Genomic DNA, 21,293 nt, shown 5'->3' with positions numbered 1-21,293 from the left:
TTTTCTATCCTCTGAGCAAGGCTAGTTTGCTCCCTTAAAATGCATCGTGCTCTTCCTGTTTGCTTTCATTTGTCTTTGTCAAACGGGCACGGACAGGAGCACAGGAGGGGATAAGGGCAGTGTATCCACAGAACCGTGGACAGCAGCTACGCTCAAGGCCACTGCGCAAAAAAAAAGACATCTGTGCAACTGAACTCCATCTCCTAAAAATAGAGATTTAATATTAAAAGAGTACTAATCACAGCAGTAAAACCTTACCTTTCTTTTTCCTTTTGTTTCTACAAGTTGTGAATTGTACAGAATCAGCTAACAAAGCATAAGAATGGTTATTTTAATAATCTAATTTCTCACATAAACCCATACACCTGCATACCTACGCATTTCACGGTGACTTCATTTATTCTGAAGTCTTTGTTTCACCTACGTGTACTTACATGCAGAAAAAATGTCACTATGAAAAATGGCAAACTACTCAAACATCAGCTCTTTGTATTACTTCCAGCCCCAATGACAACAGCCAGTCTTTCTCCCAGTCCAAGCTGGTGACCCGGCACTGCTATGGAAGCGTGACCTGGCTTCCATTGTGTTTCTTGTCCCATCAACAAAACTGTCAGCTAAGCTCTAAATGCTCAATCGTTATTACTACTGATGTATGAGAAGGAGGGAATGTAAATTAATAATCAAAAAACAGGAGATTTTGCACTACCAGACTGGTGACTACAAATAGATAATTACAGAATAAACCCAGTGGATTTCAAACTCCATGACAAAAACTAAGCACAGCCCCCTCCCCTAACATACGCTCCTTTCTCTACAGCAACTTTTCAGCCTGTGGCCACTTTCCAGGAGCTCAGCTTGCCATGCCAGTTCCATCAAACCCGGAGAACATGCTGCTCTTCAGCACAAGGAAAAGAAAGGCTACCCAAAACCAAGGTAATATGCAGGTGTTCTTTCAACATTGTGAAATGAACTCCAAAGCATACAACTGAAACAAAAGATTGTAGGAAAAAAGTAGGTGCCCAGTGGCAGAGGTGAGAGCAGAGATTAAATCTGCCTGACTTCTGGTCCATTTGCTACAGCAAAGTCACACATTACCTCCAAATTCAAATGTGAAAAAGTAACCAGAAAAAAAGGACCCTTCGAAAAAGGACACACAGGGATACAAAGCTGGTCTTCTATAAATTCTCAGCTTCAGAAGCAGAACTGCAGTACCAAAGACTGATAGCTAACTCCTGCTCATGTTTCTTTTTTGCTGTAGTGGCGATCATGTGCTTACTTCACAGCACTGGCGTTTAAACTCTCTTCTCCATTTCATCTGCTAAAGCTCAACCTGCGTGCCTGTTCCTGGGTCTCATTAGTGTGTGCTACAGACACTGTTAAATAACTTTGCAAAAATAATTTAAGCAGCTCATCTCTGGTCTCATTTGCTTTGAATAGATAGACCTTATGCACCTCTTTAAAGCTGCACGTCTCAGTGGGGTGTTCAGTACATCATCTTCCTGGGGCTTGGGGGCAGTCTGTTTCTTAAGCATTTCCTCCATGATCATTTGGCTTGCAGGCATTGAAAAAATAACCTTTGGTTTCATTTGCCCGTAGCATTTGCCCACTTGTACCTTTGGTAGAGATTGTGCCAGGAACATGACCAGCAATATTTAGCTAAATGTCAAAGAAAGGAAAAGATACCCAGCAGGTTCCCAATTACTGTAATTTTCTACATGGTTTTAGGTAAATTAGGCTGTATTTGAACAGTCTGTAAGCATGCTTCAAACGTTTACCAGGTAAGCTTATCACTGCCCAGAGTTTTCCAGCTCCACAAAACTGTTTTCTGGTCAGTCATCCTAACTATCACCTTCTGATGAGGAATTAATAAAACTCGTATGAAGAAAATCACTTTGCTTTTCCACACAATTATAAATTCTTGGCATTTCCTAAACTAAGCATCAGGACTTAGGAAACTGTTCAAGATAAAACAGACCACAGATGTCTGCCTTCTGTGCATCTGTGAAACACATACCTTCATACATATTAAATTTGCCTACTTCATAGAAGTAAGGAAGAAGAGGAGGTAAATGTTTTCCAGCAATCAGGTTCATATCATGGTATATTTTTGCACTAAAAATCAAGCTGTGCTTTCCTTCCCGTTACTTGGATTGCTATCAAAGGTCCCACAAAATAAATGTAGCCTGCCTCTTCCTCCTCCTAATTCAGATTAGAGCCCTGCTGGGAATGAAGGATCCCAAATCCATTTTGGAGGTGTATTTATGGGTATTACAGCACACATCGAGGACTACAATCCCCTACACCGGAATTTCATTAACATCATACTAGCTCTTAATACGGAGTTTAATGCAGGCTTTGGGGCATTGGTTCTGTTTCTTTGACTGTATGCCTTCTGAATATACAAACTATTGCAGTTGTTGTTTCAGAAGAGCTAAACTTACCCAGAAGACTGATCTTACAGATTGAAGCCATCTACAGGTGTGTGAATAGGACTGGGTTTTTGGCCCATAAAACTCTTAATAGCTTTGCAAAATTATATCAATACTGGAACGCATCTTGGACCTGGACACTCAAAATCATTTGGGTTTATGATTACAGTCACAGCAGCCTTTGTTTTTTAAAGCAAGAGGCTCAAAATTATAAAAGATCACACAAAATCGGACTTCCCTTCCATTCAGTTTTATAGGTAACAGAACATATTGCAATTGGTGATAAGACAAATTCTTCCTTTATGGTACTGACTAAATCCCAGCACCAACACTGCATTTTGAGTTATACCAAGATCAAGGAAATCCAGATACTTCTGATTAAGCCAAACCATTAATGATACATTTCCTAACCAGCATTTCATAAATGGAACTCCTCCAGAAATGCTTTGAAACCAGACATCAAAGTCAGAAAAAAAAAATAAAATGTTACAGTGATAATAGGAAACATGCAGGAAAAAAAAGCACAAAAGCATTCATTCTATCGCCGCTGCCACGTGTCTTACAGCACCTTGGGTCTGCCAGAACAGCAGACTGCTTTGTGTCCTACCTAGGCTTCAGGGCGTGGGGGACAGCTGGAGGATTTTACCTGTCAAAAGAAGGCTTCTCTCCACAGTCAAACGCATCCTGCAACTCCTTGACAAGGTTAGCCTGCCCAGGCAGCCGAAAAAGGCCTTCTTCTTTCAGCCCCCGCTGCCGGATAAAATCCACACACTGCTCCACCAGCATAGGAGCCAGGCGGTTCCCATATCGCTTTTCGTATCGGACAGTGTCTTCTAGTTTCTGGCCAAAAATACCTACATAAAAGAGAGATGTGACATGGTTGTGATTCTCAAAAACATACAAGGAGCCTGTGTCTTTCACTGCAACCCATGCAATCTACAGGTCACTTCAATGCATGGACAATTAATGCACCCCTTTCTTAAGGATAAATTGCTGCGTCTCACGTCTGATGCTGTCATGATGCTGTCAGACATAAATGTGATGATGACATATTATACAACAGTGCTCTAAAATACTCTTTAAAAAAAATAAAAATAAATTTGAAGTGACTTTTCAGACCAAAAGCACAAAACACAGAGAAATATTACAAATAGCATTTTCTGTCAACAAACCTTCTGATTCAAAAGTGATGTACATCTCCATTTTCTTAGCTTGTGCCTAATGATGCGTATAAAATTAGGTAGTTTCTGTATGAGTTTTAATTACATATAAATGTTACCTTTACACACGGAACACAGATAAATATAACTCAGGATTTGGTTCATACTAAACCAAACAATTAATTGCATTTCACAACATAAGCAAAGACCTGTCCTACAATTTATTACCAGCTGCATTATCACTTTAGGAACAATAAATTGTGCGTACAAAAAAAAAAAGATCACGAAATGAAAGGCAAAAACACGTCAGACAAACTGCAGGAAACCAGTATTTGGCTTTAGCCTTGGAAAAACATGGAATTTTACCAACAAAATTAACTTCAACCCCAAACAGAGGATACCATTATGGACACCGGAAATACAACTCCTCTTCTGTAACTGTTTTACCTCTCCCTTTCCAACTGCAGAGCCAGCCATCACAAGCATTGTCACAGCAATGTTCAGGTATATCATCTGTGATGGAAGTTCTCCCTTGAGACCATTTGTTGATTGAAGCTGGGACTGAAGCAAGGCAATTCAATTTCTATATATAGCAACACAATGAACAGCTCTAAGGCAGCCATGATAAGAAACTAAATACCAAATAACTACCTATACTGAAAGACTGCTTTTGCAATTACGTATGACAGAAAGTGAAACAAACAAACAAACAAAAAAAGCAGTAAGTCAAATTCTGCCCTTCAGTGAGCACACAGTTCCTACCAGTTTGAAAATGCGCAGCAAGGAGAATAGAGTTATTTTGGTTTTTCTATAGAAAGCCAACAGATGAGCCAGTCAGCTTTTGCCTCTTGCCCCAAGAACCTCTTTCACCCACAAATCACTGATACGTAAACACATAAGTAACCAAAAACTAAGGTAGGATGTAGATCAAAGCGTCCTTCAGAGCACCCTTCAATGTGTACATTCTTCCTGCAACAAAAGAAGAGTAACTCCCGCCTGTCCTTGTGCTGAAAGTTGCCTTCTGTACGCTCTGGGATGTTACTGCAAGTAGGTGGCAAGCTGTCAGTCACCCACACTGAAGGTTTGGGGCTTGCCTTTAAGTGCAATTATTTTTATGCTAACAAAGGAAATGGCTGGTGAGAATAACGATGTCCAGCTAAGACATCCACAAATTATACTGAGATGCAGAGCAGCAAGCACATTTTGTGATTTCCATGGTACTCACACATGTGGATGCCAAAAACAGCAGTAGGCGAAGTGACTAAACATTACACAGTCACTCTTTATTAGCCAACTTTTTTTTCAAAAAAAGTTTTTTTTTTTTTTTTGTAAAAAAAACAAAATCCCAAAATTTTTGATTCAAGACAGAATTTTTGAAATTTCAGAGTCAAACAAGCTTAGAAGGATACTGACTAATGTAAAATAGTTGTGTCCCTGAAGTTCAGCTTTGTCATGCTGGCAGAGGGCACTAAGTATGTTTTCTTATTTCTTACTTACCCTCCTCATCTCCTGCAAACTCACCCAGGGCGTCACAAAAGTGTTATATGAATTTGGGCTTCTCATATTTCCCTGAGTTAAGGGTTGCTGCTGGCAACACTGAGGCCATCCTCAAGTCCCCCCCATTTTCTAGACTCTTTCTAAATGAAGCAGAATTAAGGAGAAGATCTGATGTTTAGTTAGTTAAGGAATCAGTGTGATTCTATGAATTCGGGGATTTCAAGGGCCCTTCTGCTTTTGGAATTGTAACCAAGACCTTCATCTAAAGACTCAGTTCCATTAGGGAAATCAATTCAGAAAGATCCTCTAAAAAAAAAAAAGTCTTTACTGTCAAAAGCACCTGTTCTACCCCCTGAAACAAATCCAACCCTTTTTCTGTAGAGGGATGACACACAAAACTTCACTAAGCACCAATTCTTTACCACTTGAATCTGTGTGGTAGAGCTCACTAAGCAGATAAAGGAAATGGCACATGACAGTTCCAAAACGTCTTCACAACCAGGTTCACAACCTCTCTGGGCAACCTGTTCCTACTACTTGGCTGTCAAGGTGAAACACCTTTCCTGTCTGAAACTATCCTGTTCGGTGTATGCCAGTGGTCTCTTACCCTCCCTCCACCCACTGTTGTAGAAAAGCCCAGCTCCATCTTCCTGACAATTTTCTCTTACTACCTGAGACAGCCACTTTTTGCTGCCCCCAGAGCCACCCGTTCTCCTGACTGAACACACACTGCTCTCTCTGCCTGTCCTCGCACAGTGTATGCTCCAGCTCCAGCACCTTGGTGGCCCCTTGGCTGAACAGAGAGTATTTGGAATAGGATCTAACAAATGCCGAGTAGATGAGGTTCGCTTCCCTCCCTCTGCTGTCTCCACTCCTGTTGATACAGCCCAATTTGTAGTCAGTCTTCCTTGCTGCCAGGCCCACTGCTGTCTTCTGTCCAACTTGCTGTCCCCTGGGATACCCAGGTTCTCTTCCATGGAGCTGTTTCTCTGAGGTTATTCCTCCTCAGGTGCAGAATTTGATCCTTCTCTCCTTATTTTGTCCCATGAATGTACATTCAGAGCTTTCCTTCAATAGTTCTTGCTTTTGACACAAGAATTTTCAATTCTTTTCATCAGTGGAAAATATGAATATTCCAATTATATGACATACAATTACAACTCACGCTTGCTGACAGTACGCTTACTACGAATAAGCTCTGTCCTATTAGCTCTACTTTCTTCTCTCCATGCTAACATTCCATTCGATAACGTGCATTTTGCAGACCAGTTCACATTTTGCAGAAGGAAGATTAAGTTCTCAAACCTACCAGACTGCTTTGAAACTAGTATTAGTAATGACACTGTAGTCAAAACACATCACTTCATTTTTTGGGATAGTGCCATTTTTTTTTATTTTTTTTTTAAGAGTTGGCTTTCAAAGCATGCCTAATACATAATGAATAAAACTAGAATAAGGGGGCTTGTGCGGTGGGAGCAAAAAAGAATGCCCATGTTGTTATAAGTTGCTGATGCATCCCAACACAAGCTGTAGAATATTGAAAACAGCTGGCAACCATAAAGCATTAAGATGCCCAGAAGTAGTGCTACACAGCATTTTTGAACTCATAGAGAAAGTAAGGAGTGATTCATGTACAAAAGGTGACATACCTGAAATGGGTACGACCAACTTAGATGTGTATTACAGAATCACAGAATCATCTAGGTTGGAAGAGACCTCCAAGATCACCGAGTCCAACCTCTGACCTAACACTAACAAGTCCTCCACTAAACCATATCCCTAAGCTCTACATCTAAACGTCTTTTAAAGACCTCCAGGGATGGTGACTCCACCACTTCCCTGGGCAGCCCGTTCCAATGCCTCACAACCCTCTCAGTAAAGAAGTTCTTCCTAAGATCCAACCTAAAACTCCCCTGGCGCAACTTTAGCCCATTCCCCCTCGTCCTGTCACCAGGCACGTGGGAGAACAGACCAACCCCCACCTCACTACAGCCTCCTTTAAGGTACCTGTAGAGAGTAATAAGGTCGCTCCTGAGTCTCCTTTTCTCCAGGCTGAACAAGCCCAGCTCCCTCAGCCGCTCCTCGTAGGACTTGTTCTCCAGACCCCTCACCAGCTTCGTCGCCCTTCTCTGGACTCACTCAAGCACCTCCATGTCCTTCTTGTAGCGAGGGGCCCAAAACTGAACACAGTACTCGAGGTGCGGCCTCACCAGAGCTGAGTACAGGGGGACGATCACCTCCCTAGCCCTGCTGGTCACACTGCTTCTGATACAAGCCAGGATGCTGCTGGCACCAACTCGTCTTTGGGCGCATGGGGACGGTTTGCTCCTGAGTCTTTAAGATTTCCTTCTTGAAGAGCACCCAGCCTTCCTGGACTCCTCTGCCCTTCAGAACTGCCACCCAGGGGACTCTGCCAACCAGTGACCTGAACAGCTCAAAATCTGCCCTCCAGAAGTCCAAGATAACAGTTTTATTGGTCCCCCTTCTGACTTTGCTGAGAATAGAGAACACTAAAATTTCATGATCGCTCTGCCCAAGACAGCTCCCGACCACCACATCTCCCACCAGTCTTTCTCTGTTTGTGAACAGAAGGTCTAGTGGGGCACGTCCCCTGGTAGGCTCACTAACCAGCTGTGTCAGGAAGCTATCTTCCACACTCTCCAGAAACCTCCTAGACTGCTCCCTCTGAGCTGTATTGTATTTCCAGGATATGTCTGGAAAGTTGAAGTCCCCACAAGAACAAGTGCTGGCAATTGCATGACTTCTGCCAGCTGCTTGTAGAATGCCTCATCCGTCTCCTCATCCTGGTTCAGCGGTCTATAACAGACCCTCACCAGGATGCCTGCCTTGTTGACCTTCCCGCTGATCCTAACCCATAAGGACTCAACCTTATCATTCCCAGCCTCAAGTTTCACAACATCAAAACACTCTATAATATAGAGAGCCACATCACCTCCCCTTCTGTGCTGCCTGTCCTTTCTGAAGAGCCTGTAGCCAGTCATTGCAGCACTCCAGTCATGGGAGTGGTCCCACCACGTTTCAGTGATGGCAACCAAGTCATCGCTTGCTTGCCGCATGGTGGCTTCCAGCTCCTCCTGTTTGTTGCCCGTGCTGCGTCCATCATAGAATCATACAATATCCCGAGTTGGAAGGGACCCATAAGAATCATCAAGTCCAACTCCTGGTGCCACACAGGTCTACCCAAAATTTTAGACCATGTGATGAAGCACACAGTCCATTAGTGCATCTATACTACATTAGTGTAGATGCACTTCAATTGGGTCATTGCCCTCTCCCCCAGGCCCATCTCTAATGAGCCTCATTTCATCCCCATTCCCTTTCTTACCTAGTTTAAAGCCCTCTCAATGAGCCCTGCAAGCTCTGAGGCTAGGATCCCTTTTCCCCTCAGAGATAGGTGGGACCTGTCTGCAGCTATCAGGCCGGATGCCAAGTAAGCGCCCCATGGTCAAAAAAACCCACAACACTTCTGTGTTGGCACCAGCCTCTGAGCCATGTGTTTATCAGGTGGGCTTTCTGGGTCTTCCCTGTACCCCTCCCTGGCACTGTAGGGATAGAGGAAAACACCCCCTGTACTCCCGCTCCACCCACTAACCATCCCAGTCCCCTGAAGTCCCTAAATTTATTACAGCAGCAAATCACAGATACTGAAGAAAAAACTTTAAAAAACTAACTATACACGAGGAAAAATAAAACCTGGTATGATGCAGAGATGACCACTGTGAACAATGTAATTGAAATCAGGGCCGAAAATGTCCTGATTTGGGTTCCCAAAGTGTAAACATTGAAGTATTTCTACTACTAACTGCAATAAGGTGGTTTGCAAATTAAGGGACTTTTATTGAGACACGTAAAATACACACAGCTGGGAATGCCTGGGGGAGAGGCAGAATAACCACAGCAGTTGTCTAGATTTGACAGATTGGATTCAGATCCCACACAACCTTCAGAACACAGTTGCATCCAGTCTGGTCACGTTTATCTTCACAGCCAGAGGGGTCTATGCACACCACCGCCCACATCCCAGATGAAGCCTCAGAGAGTTGGCTCTCCAACTATGTGAATGGTGACAATCGTTTATCTGCCTTGGAGGCATGAGGATTTCCACATTCTACTTTGAGAAGCTCAGAGGTAGATGTTGAAAAAAATATGTGCTAACCTAAAGACCTCGGTCTCATGGGAAATCAATGGGAAATCAACACGTCATGCCTTAAGAGCTTCTAAAGTCACCATTTACTATACTCTGTTTTCCAGTTTGGCTTTGGAATTCATCTCAGGCAGGCTTGGTGTGGTTTTGAAGTGTAGACTGAACTTCTCCAAAGGAATTATTTCTTTCACCTAATAAATACAGAACACTGCACCGAGCAACACTTAGCCATGAAAGGAATTAGTTGTGATAAGCCTGCATAAATATTGACTTGAAGTTACAGGCTGATGCCTTATGGAAAAAGTACTCTGTTGCCAGGGGCAGAAGAGGCAGAAACATGACAACTCTGCTTCCACCTGATTTTGTCCTAACTTTTACCTTGTTCATCATCTTTTTGTTTTATGTTGGGTTTTTCACTGTCGAGGAATAAAAGCCAAGATTGTTGCCCTGTAAAGGTTCCCTTTCTTCCACTATCTCTTTCTAAGGTCCTTATCTCCTCTTATATCACAAGTGACTACTCCAGAGACACCGCAGATGAATGGTTCATGAAGACTGAGATGCTGACTGTCACGAAGCAAAGGCAATGCTGTGATGAACTGTGGTTACAAACATACTGTTAATACAGTGCTTAGCAGAGACAAACCAAGCTGAGTGCTGTAAGCTATAGCTGGTGGCATCTCCTAGCCTCTCCTCTGCAGAGAGGCTGTGAAATGATGGTCCGAATTACAGAGACAACAGAATAATCAAAACCACAGAGTGAAGTTCAAATGCTGTTTTTTGTTTGTTTGTTTGTTTGTTTTAAGTCAACTTATAACACTGTAACTAAGCAAGAAAACCTCCATGGAAAAAGAAATAAAAGAGCCCTCGTGTTGCCATCCAAACCCAAGTTCTCCTAAATCTTATTCTCTCTAAAATCCAGAAATGCACAGATTCATGAATGCCGACCTGTGGATAGGGTGTCAGAGGAGAAAGCAACAAAAACAAGCAAATTTGGCATTCACACGGCAGCAACTTGCTTGTCTTCCCCACAACTGGAAGAAGGCAGGGAAATGTACAGGTTTCCAGTTCTGACCAGTCTTTAGATTTAATCAACAGAACTGCTTTTTCAGAGAGGCCCTTGTAGGTCTTTAAGGCTATATCCAATTAAGCCAAGATCACGCATAACATCAAAGAGGAAAATCACATGCTAGCAAAGGGCATGCTGAGTGGTTATTCATTAACTAGAACATTCCCGCGGCAGAAGTTTTGTAAACATTTTGAGAAACTGGATTTCCAAGGCTAACGGATATCCATAAAGCTTATGAAAGACACTGCAGTGCTCTGTCTAAATTCTGTGTGTGTCTGCCCAAGAGTTGTGAAAGCGCTGTGGTATTTTCAATGGTACATACTCATAGTTAGAGCATGTTTTCAAAATTTAAGAATGCTGTTAGTCAATGATCTCCATAACTACTGCACACAGTCAAGGGTCACATCTCAAATCTATTGACTCCAATCCAGTAAGAAGAAAGGAGGGAGAAGATCTAGGCGGCAGCTCGGCTCCTTGCTCCTTGACAAATCACTTGGAAAACAACCGCCTGCCTCTCCAGCCCTACTGCAGCACACATGGTTGGTGAAACAGAAGGTTCTGCCTTTTCCATGCTGCCCCTGAGCAATTCAGGCAGCAGCAACGTTTTCAGAAGCATAACGCCCAGAGGGCTGATAATTTCAACACAGAGCCTGTACAGCGTGTTCTCTCACTGTGCAGCAGAGAGGATCTTCCTCCTTCCAGAACATGCCCTTAGTTTATGGACCATACTGATCAGAAAGGGCCAGTTAAGGGCTAGGGAACTGGTCTCAGATTAGAGTACCTGAGGCACCCCTCAAACTCTAATCAGTAACTGACACTGAAAATAAAAGATCAGGGGAAGGGTCTTCAACAGCAACACAGGAAACAAGCCCTGGCATGGCTACATAACACTTCATGCAGAGCTTTAAACTGTTATTTTCTTACCAGCTTTCCACTTTGCTGTTCCCCAGCGCTACATGCAATTAATTTTGAGTGGATCAAATGCAGGCAGTATTTCCTTCTTCTCTACAGATGTTTTAAATGTAAAGGAGAGGAGGAAAAAAAAATACAGCAATGGCAGAATTTTGTTCCTGTTTCACTCATTTTCTTACCTACAAGCCTTCTCCTACCCCACAGTCAATGTGATGCCAGCAGGAGATAAGGTCCCTACCCTGGAGTTGAGCACAGCTGCACAACAGAGGTTACTGCTTAGAAAAAACAAGTCTGAAAGAAGAGCAGACATAGCTACTGGCTGGAAAAGAAGAGAGGCAAATTTTAAAACATCACCAGGAGCTTAACACAGCTGGATTAGGACTGCTACTCTTTCTCTGGCCACAGCCAATGCCGCTTTCTTCTCCAAAACTGGTCACTCACATGCCAGCCGACGTTCTCACCGCTGCATGCAGTAGCAAGTCACCCTCGGGTATCCATTCCTTTCTGCACTTGCGCTGTGTGCCCCCTCAGGAGGTTCCCACGATGCTTCTCAAGCAGAGAGCATCTTCTCCGATTTGGGCTTAAAAGATTTTCGGCTCTGTCTCTGTTCAGATGCCACCTTCTGAGCAGCCTATGACGTGACCTTCCTCCAAAGGACATTTATTTTTCCAGGGCCTAACACAATGCAGCTTTCATCTGGATTTCCAGAAGGGGTTCTACAATTTGCATCATCATGATGGTACATCTCTGTCATGTCACAATGTTGTGATTCCCCTGTAGTTCTTCCAGTGAGCAGCCAATGGCTTTCCCTGTTAATTTTCTTTGCTATGTTGTATTGCACAGCTTAGAATTTATCTATCTGATTTATTTAAGTGTATGGGCTGGGTTTGCAGAAGGCTAGCTTTGACCATTTTTACACTTAGGTATACAATCTGCAAATGAAGTTACAAGAATTCTTGAAGCCAATTAGTAAGATGAGTGTAGTTAGCTTAATTTGCCTGTTAAGTCACTGTAAAGGCTTAACTGAAAGTCCAATTAATGATCATATTTCTGTTGACTCCAGAGGGACATGGACCTCGTTAAACATGTGCACCATCATTCTGAGCTCTCTGATCTAGGGACCTCACAGCAACACTCTTGACAGAACACGTGTGTAGGAAAGGAACTGAAACAAATGATATTTAGAGGAAAGCAAATGAGCAGCATGGCCTTTGTCATTCAGTCCTCTGCCCAAAGTGCTGCAGCTTCATTTGGGGGTCTTAGACACGAAGAATTGCTGTGTCAAAACATATGGGGAAGGAGTAAACAGCTGAGGTCTTCTTGGAGAGGCTAAGGCTGTGACCTGGGGCAAAAAAGCAGCTGCCCGCAAAATTATCAGTTAATCCTTTATTAAATTTCCAAACATTTCTCAAATAGTTAGGTGTACAAACAGGGCACAGACAGCTCTAATTTACACCAATACCTTGAAATGCACTTGCACGCTTGATACAGACATATCCACGTCCTCCTGGGCATGGAAACTCCAGCAAGCATGGAAAACGCTGGCCTCAGGAGGAGGTTACGGGGGACAAACAGCTTTCGGTGCCATGTCAGCAGCAGGCAATAGCTGATCCCTGCTCTAGTTCTGCAGGGAGCACCCCACTGGTTGTGATTCCTTGTTTCAGGGCATTGTCCCTGCCTGCACACAGCACCCTCAAAAGCAGTGAGGTCACTACATCACCACCGAGTGCTGCAAGCAGAGAGCTGCTGGGCTTGCAAAAGGACAAATGGCAGCAGGGAGGGACACATCAGGGAGGAACACATGATGACTGTATTCATATATGCCCCATGTAAGATCATTTCTCACACTTCAGAACATGATGCTTTAGCCCTTACACTTGGATTTCCTGCTCCAGCATAGTTTCTAAGGCAGCACCAACATTTCCCTCTTTCCCCACCCACATTTTTTATCCTTACCACAGAGGCAGTTTCCCCCCCCTCAGCCCCAGCACCATGGTACCTTACATCACTTGCTGTATCGCTCCCAGACATGTGTTTCCCTTCCAGCTGACACATTTTGAAAGCCAGCCTCCTCTTTGCCTTCCTCCCCTCAGCACTGCCATGCTCTGCTTCTACAGGTGTATATGCACTGCAGAAGAAAACTGGCCTTAAAAAAATCTCTCTGCAGCAGGTGGAAAGGCAAGTGCAGGCTGCAGGACAGCAGAATCAAGTGGCAATGCAGCACTTGCAGCAGGACGGTGCACTGTAGGAATCCACTTCAGTCCATCAGAAATCTCTGAATCCAGGGACTTGGTCTTCTGCACACATGCACTTTTACCTATTTATCATGTTCCTTTACTCCCTCTTTTCTTGCCTCCCACACAGACAAGATAAAAACCCAAACTCTTTTCCCCAGTATTTTGCCAGCCAAACAGGCAGCAGTTAGCATCCCAGGTCCAGTTCCCCAGCTCCTCTCAGTGATATTTGCTCAGAAGCTCTGCAATAATCTTGTCTCAAGCCACCTCTTTCAGGCAGCCCATCATTCATGGGTTATTATGTAGAGGAGACAGTATCAGCTGGCCAACTACAAACAAATGAACAAAGAAGTAAATAAATCATTCATGAAATGTCAGCATCTGCATTGTTTCATGCCTTTTGTTTCAGTGCTCTCATCTGCCTGCACATGCAGCCCCCATGACTTCTCCGAAACCTGGCTTCACTAGCAAAGCAGAACAGAGTGAGAGAACAGACCTACCTTTACGGAAACTAAAACACCGCTTAATTCTCCTATAAGTAGTTTTAGGAATGAAAGGAGGTGCCGCTAAGGCACCTGGGCTGCGGACTCCAGCATTTCTGTCTTCAGGCATCATACAGGCCAGAGACCCCACGTCCCTCCAAAGCTTTCCTTTAGCAGCTGCATCCAGACAAAACACCAGGGCTGCTCATCGTTACTGACTGCTGAGGAGTTTCTGTAATAGAGTATTTTCCTCTGGAGCTAGGAGATTAGTGGTCTTCTAGCTCTTGGAGAAAGCTTGAAGTAATTTTAGTGTTCTCTTCCCTGCTTCAGTTTTGCTTTAGGGAACAATTTCCTTCCGTCTCTCTGTTTCCTTTCGTTTCTTTTATTTCCTGCGGTAAGACAACCGTCTATTATGCAATGTCACAACAAAAGAGTTTCAGCAGAAAGATGTATCTTCCATTCAAACAGAAGTGCCAGCACAGACAGAGGCGGAGAAAGACCTCGTCCTCCCAGCTGGAACAGGGGGTGGAGTGGCAGAGACTCCAATTCCACGGGAAAAGGTCAGCGCTCTGCGGTGCACAAGGAGAAAGAGGAGAAAATACCCAAAAGACCACCAAAGAATCCTCTGGGTTACGATACCCCTTGCTGGCTCCTTTTATCTCTGCAACGGAGGAGCAGAAAAAGCAGCCCCTTCACCCAAAGGGCTCTCAGTCCATAGCGGATTCCTCTCAGAAGGCCTTTTATATACCTGGCTCCCTGACGTCCGTGTGGGCTCCTCGTCCGACCGCCTTCGAACTACCAGCAGCTCTCGTGGGAGAAACACGTCAGATGCAGCAGCAGCAAGGCGTCCTTGCCAGCAGGATCCCGGGCTGCCGCCGAGGAATACATGCCTCCACACGGGGATGCTCTGCTCGCTCCCTCCCGGTCCCACGCCTGGCAATGGCAGCCACCGCCGCTGCGCCAGCCCCTCGCATGCAGCAGGTGCAGGGAAGCGGCGGAGAGGAGGGAGCTGCTGCTGCTGCTGCTGCTGCTGCTGGTGCAGCGCGGCTGCCTCTGCTCCACCGGGTGACTTTGAGTTGACTTCAGGCGGCTGTGGCGTGCGGCAGCTCGAGCAGCAGGCAGGCTGTGCCCAGCTCCCGCAGGAGGTACCAGACCTCCTGCCACGACCCTGCGAAACGCTCGCACTCCTTCTCGCCTCCTCCCTCCCCCATCATCGCAGGCTCTGCAGTTAGAGTACAGGCCTTCCCCTCCTGGAAAAAAACTGCCTTTTAAAATCTAATCAGGGAAGGAATTTCGTGTGCAAACAGGCATTACATGCCCTGGCTCATTTACATTTCTCTTCCCTGACAGAGATTTTTCCACAGTCACCTTGTGCTTGTCGTGCAAAAAACAAGCTGTTTCTGATCACCACAGCGGCTTCCCTCCTCCCTCCCCTCCTCTTCTCTTTCTAGCACAGGTTAACAAATAACATTTTAATGATACGGTTAATCATTCACAGAGCAACTTGGTACCAGGAGTCCTTTTCCACTGCAAGCCAAACTTCACATACAGGTGGCTCACCAAGACTCAGAGGCATCCATTGAACACACACACACACACACACACAAGTTGCTTACAATGCTTAAAAGAACCAGAAAATTCAAATACATTGCTCATGAAAGTGGCACGCGACTTTTATGACACCAGACTATTGTGGTTTAAAGTGTTGAAATCTAGGAAGCAGGTAGAAAACAGGTACCATGATTAATTAGCTGTCTGAAATAATTTTGTGTTGCAAGAAATGTATTAGTTACTGGTTAGTCATTATTATACAACCACAACTTTTCTATATCTTGTTTATAGCTAATGTAATAGATTTTTTAACTTCAGAGGCTACAGCTGATCAAGACAGGCTCTTAAACACCTTAAGCCAGAGGAACCCTTCTTTAGGAGGGTCAGACTGTTGCAGAGCAGCTGCAGACACGTCCCTGTGAGAACAGGTAAGAAAAATACGAGTGTGTCCACCCATACATGATTACAGAACAGTTAACAGTCCTTGTTAAGACTTCAGATATCTCAGAACGTCAACTTAAATAACCCATAGTTAGTCAACCAGGGAACATTGTATTGGCACAGTTCTTAATGGTGACACCTCCCTTGATACTGCTTTTACCTTGTACTGAGAGTCAGATGTTCTCCATAAACGCTAAACCCAAAATCACACACTGGCTATTCTCATGTTTTCCAGGAATTAACTGTTTGTTTCCTAATACAGTAATCCTGAGGTCAGTGTATATGCTCAAGATATCCAATAGGGAAACGAGAACACATTTACAAGTGTGTCAACTACAAATTTATTTAAGCAGTAATGTAAGGATTGCACCCTTCTCTTTCTCTCTCTTTTTTTTTCTTTTTTTTTTTTTTTTTTTTTTTTCAAATCAGCTTGCGAACTCCTCAGCTAGGTGCTTCTCTCAGTATTTGGCATTAAACACTCTTACAACAATGAGGGTGTCCTGCGAGTTTCCATGGTGGCTGGAAGGATTCCCAGCTGTAAAACAGAAATAGCTCTTGCCCTATAAAAGCAAATGAGGGGCTGGTGAAGAAAGCATGGGGTCAGGGCTCAGGAGATTTGGTTTCTATCTGTAGCTCTGTCACAGCCTCTGCACAGATGGGGGCTAGAAACACAGCTTCACCAGACGTCAGCTCCCCACCTGTAAAATGGTGACACCTCTCCCTACGCCCAAGTACTGCAGGGCTGCTGCAGTTCACTGTCTGGATGGACAGATGCTGTGCTGGTGGAAAACAGGTATATAACATGGCAAGAGAGCTGCTCTCTGTGAAAAATACATCTCTGTTATGCACCCAAGTGTCTGCATTGCTGCAGTAGCTTACACTGCCATTTGACTCGAGTGGGAGAACGCTGAAGAGCTCAACATGAGGCCTTCTCCATGAACAGAAGGTTGGGGATAGATGATCTTTGTGCTACATGAACATGTGCTATACAAAATACATTTCTCCCCTAGCCTAACTTCAGAAGCCCATGGCCCTCCCACCTCCCCACACCAACTCAATAAGCCTGTAGAAGACAACACTTTTGAGGATAAACCTCTCACTTTGTGGGTTTTTAAAAACATCGTCCTGCAAAACCTATATGCCAAGGACTGTACCAACTTATCAACACATAAGACCACTTCTCAGCAGGATGACTGCTTAGCATTATCTTTCTAGCACGTGTTTCCCCAGGAGGAACCAAGAGAAGACAGAAATGTTTGAAGATGTGCCAGGCAAGCCCCAGCTGACCAAGTCCCTCAGGGCAGCCCACCAGTGAGGACAAAGCCTTCTAAGAACTGAACAACCTGAACAAAGCACAGAAGATGGGGGGTGGCTTAGAAGGAAAGTTTTAATCAAAATGGTAGTTTCCTTCAGTCCCTCCCATCCTTTCTCCTGTGCTGTGCCTGACAGGTGAAAATAAAACGGTGTATGCAGTCACCAATCACAGCTTTCTGTGATAACTGCTCTTCTCCGTGATCAGAGACAACCCTGTCTTATTTTTCCATGCTAACAACACCTGCAAAAAAGCAAAAAAAAACACACAATGCAATCCAGTTGCTCTTCTCATAAATTCAGTACTATTGAAATTGTTGGGTCTGCCCATCACAAGAAAAAGACTAGCATACAGTGCTTGTGGCTAATACTCCAAGGCTCACTATCAGAGCGTACAGATTTATAATAAAATTGTCACTGGCAGAAGAATCACTGACAGCTTCTTGTAACATGGATAGTCTCTTAGCTGGTGACCAAAGGAATTACCCTAGGTCTCCCAGTGGAAAGCTGATTTCGTAGAACACACATCTGTGAAAACTTCCCTCACCTTGGTAACATGCTGTCCTGTGCTATCCCTATCAAGGATAGTAGTTCCAGATAGTTTAAAGCCGTTTAATTGAGTGCTTTGTGTAGGAATACACCTGATGCCTGTGCTGCAAGTGAAAACAAAGGACCTGTTCCGCTTTTTGGAAAGATCTAGACTGTTCTTGTTTCCTCCTCTTCAAATTCTGGCTGAGAGCGAGAGACGACAAAATCGCCCCTATGTCTTTGTGCAGCTTGGAGCCTTGCATGTTCTCTCGCTGACTCACCTCCTCCAAATGGTGCCCATATAACCCTGCGAATGGATTTCACCCAATCCTCCATGTCATTCTGCGTGCCCGCCATGAGAAGGTACGTCTCATGATTAGCTGTCATCCGCTCTCGGTCTGCTCCTGCAAGAGAAGATAATTGCACTTTAGAAACCCTTCTGCTTTCCTGCCAAGCCAGCTCCTGCCAGACCGACTGCTGAAAGTGGTAAAAGCAGCTCCGTGGCAAGCAGACACGACACCGTGCACTGGAGTGTTTATCATCAGCTACGGCATGAAAAGAAGGTCCTGTAAGTACATTCCCCATCAGACAGCGAGGAGCTGTCTTGCTTCCAAAAGGAAATGAGAGGATAAATGTCATCGGTAAACAAAACCAGCCCCATGCTGTTCCAAGAGCCACGGGGCCTGCACTCATCTGTAACCTGATATATGCACTGGAAGGTTTGCAGCAGTTACTATGCCACAACACAGAGAATAAACGCGGCGAGAGAGAAGTGTGCTTTGAACGAGTGGGGACGAGTCCATTTTTGTTTTCAGGAACACTGTGTCGCGTTCCTGGCAATGCCATTTGCTGCTCCCAAGCGGTGCTGGGAATCTCTGAGGAGAAGGCAGCTGATGCTAGGAGCAGGAACAGCACAACCCGCTGCTTTGGATGGGTCTCATGAGGATTAAGAGGGAACACAGTGATTTCTTATTCCTTGTTAAGGACAGACCAGCACTGAGAAGGTGAAAGTCAGAACCTGGCTCACCACAGGTTTTCATGCCTCGAGTACTGCATCACTTCCATCCTAATGGGCACTACACTAGCTCAAGAGCAGATGGGGACTCAAGCCACCCTTCCAGCTCTGCAGTAGGAACAAACCCTTCTAGAAAGACAGCACCAGACATTTTGAAGCCCTTTCATCGAGCCAACAGCTTGTGCTATATTTCATGCAAAAACTACAAATCCCACGAGTTTCTGTGCTTATCTCTTTACAGCTTCTTCCATCCTTATCTTTGATTCTGGTCATATATAACCTAAGTATTTCTGTTCTTGCCTCAGGAACTCTGCTAGTGCCATGCTCAGTGGCTACAAATTCAACCATGACTTACTGGCACAACCATTATGAATAAACTCACTTGTATACACCAGGTTCTGCAGAATTAAGCCACACAATTGCAAAAATAACTTAGACACAGTTTTACAAACACAAGCCATATTCTCCTAGACACAGGCAGATCAAACTGACAACTCATTCTCAGGGTTTAAATCATTACTCAAAACTTAAATTTGAACTTGGAAGCAAATGAAACTTATCTACCAATTACACCTATACATACAGCAAGCGTGTGTTCCCACACACAGCATCCCAAGGACGGATGCAGCAACCTGAAGTACAATGCAGGTATGCTGTAGGATGTAGCACAGTTTAAAAGTTTGAAAAACACTATTTTTTTTTTCCTAAGACATTGTTAAAGGTAGCGAAGAACCTATTTTAAGTGCCAACACTATAGAAAAAACAGCGTGTGTTTTATTTTTTGGAACATTTTCAGTTACTACCATAGCAACTGCTACAAAACAAGGGCCTTTTATGCTTCATTCCACCATTTTTTACCTTTCACGGAATAGGAGGATGAGGGTATGGGAAGGAGGAAGCATCAGCAGTTGAAATAGCAGCACTCCACACCAACCCCATCCAGCAGAAAGCACATGGTCAGGCCCTGGAAATGCACACCCAGCCTCTACTGTTTTTTGGCCAAGCTGCCTACAGCCAGGACAGATCTCACACTCAAACACAGAGTAGACATGACACACTCTGCTGAACCTGGTCCCAAATTTGATATAACATCTAGAGTTCTTGACCTAGTAAGACCCAGAAACAAAGATACAAACAAAAAGCCTCAATATATTGCCTATTAAATGTAATGGTAATAAACATAGTATAAAGAACTGTATTGCAGGTGTCCTTTTATGGACCAGGACCCTGTAAGTTGCTGTACAAAAAGATGTGTTCATAGAAAATAGAATTCAGATCTAAGAATAAAACAAGAGGTGACTTGATTTTCTTTCTAAATAGGGAAAAAAAAAAGATGACAACCATAGCCATCTAATGATCCTCCTTCTTGGATGTCTCTCTGGTCATTCCATATTCTTTTAATAGTGTACATAGTTAAATTCAGCAGATCATATGAGATTTACTCAGTCAACTATTTCTAACAAAAATGCTTTCTGGAGAGCGCTCTCCAGATAAACTGGAATAATCCTGTGAGTCTAGGTATTTGATTTACAGAGGAGATTCCAGAGCAGTACTCTGAACAACAAATTCAAGTAAACACCCATTCAGCTAATACAGAATTAATGTGTTTAATTTAGCAGAGAAAGAAAACAATGTTTGGTTAGATTCTCTTTTGGTCTAAGAAAGCAAAGGTTTCCTAACAAAAGAGCTCCACCATATTATATCAGTACTTGATTGGTCTACTTTGTAATTAGACCCCTTTCTTTTACACCACAATACCAGCTATTGCAGGGTTTTTCTACTTATGCATTAATTTAGTTGTTATTCAAAAAGTGACAGCAGCTGGTCTTAAACCTTGCTAAAATATTTTAGGGTATTTAATTTGTATATTATTGCAACTGTTAATTTTCTAGTGGGACTGTATTTAAAATACAAACCAAACAAGAATAGGGGACAGACAAGAAGAAATGCCCATGGTTTGGTAAAAAGTCACCTCAAATAACTAGTTATCAGTGAAACTTGAACAGAATGACAAGGACCTTTCTAAATCTCAGTATGTCCACAGGATATCTCTGAAAAGTACTGTTTAAAATCCTCACTCTTGTTTTTAGTTCCATATATTACTGTAACAGCTATAATGGAGAGTGAGTAGATCACCTTCTCCAAAAATGAGACATCTTATTCGTACCATAGATACTGACATTAAGTGCCTCATCTTGAAAATGGTGCTGTGCATGGAGCCCGTTAGAGATGTGAATGCATCCTTAATCCTTTCCTATGGGCATGCAAACCATAATATATTTTACCTGTTTTGTTGCATAGCTCCAGATTATGCCTTTTCAAGCTCCCTTTCCTGCATTTGCAGTCCAAATACCAGAGACACATAATGCTGGGGGTCGTGGCCTGCTTGCGGCCAGCCACCTCAAAGGGCTGGAACACGAACTCAGCTTTTGTTTCATCTTTTCTACTCATTACTTCGCAGGTGTCACAGGACCTGGAAGGAGCAGAACCCAGTGTACCTGA

At 43.8% G+C, this 21,293-nt stretch overlaps 1 protein-coding gene across 4 annotated transcripts in view; it reads right to left on the bottom strand.

The window, feature by feature from the left end:
- The window catches only part of ARHGAP24 (Rho GTPase activating protein 24), a 164,542-nt gene that overhangs the window by 18,161 nt on the left and 125,088 nt on the right, over window positions 1-21,293 (bottom strand). For 3 of the 4 annotated variants that reach the window (XM_032185974.1, XM_032185973.1, XM_032185976.1), the window contains 2 exons: window positions 18,058-18,180; window positions 3,076-3,283 (listed from right to left, as the gene is read on the bottom strand). In XM_032185974.1, coding sequence (XP_032041865.1) covers window positions 3,076-3,283; window positions 18,058-18,180 — 331 coding nt within the window. Of the gene's footprint in view, window positions 1-3,075; window positions 3,284-13,963; window positions 14,859-18,057; window positions 18,181-21,293 lie in introns of those variants that run through there. The other variant, XM_032185975.1, reaches the window with a different exon arrangement.

Source organism: Aythya fuligula, chromosome 4, assembly GCF_009819795.1.
Source record: "Aythya fuligula isolate bAytFul2 chromosome 4, bAytFul2.pri, whole genome shotgun sequence".
NCBI lineage: Eukaryota > Metazoa > Chordata > Aves > Anseriformes > Anatidae > Aythya > Aythya fuligula.
Note: the sequence above shows the minus strand (reverse complement) of the source record. Positions and strands in the feature narration are given on the sequence as shown.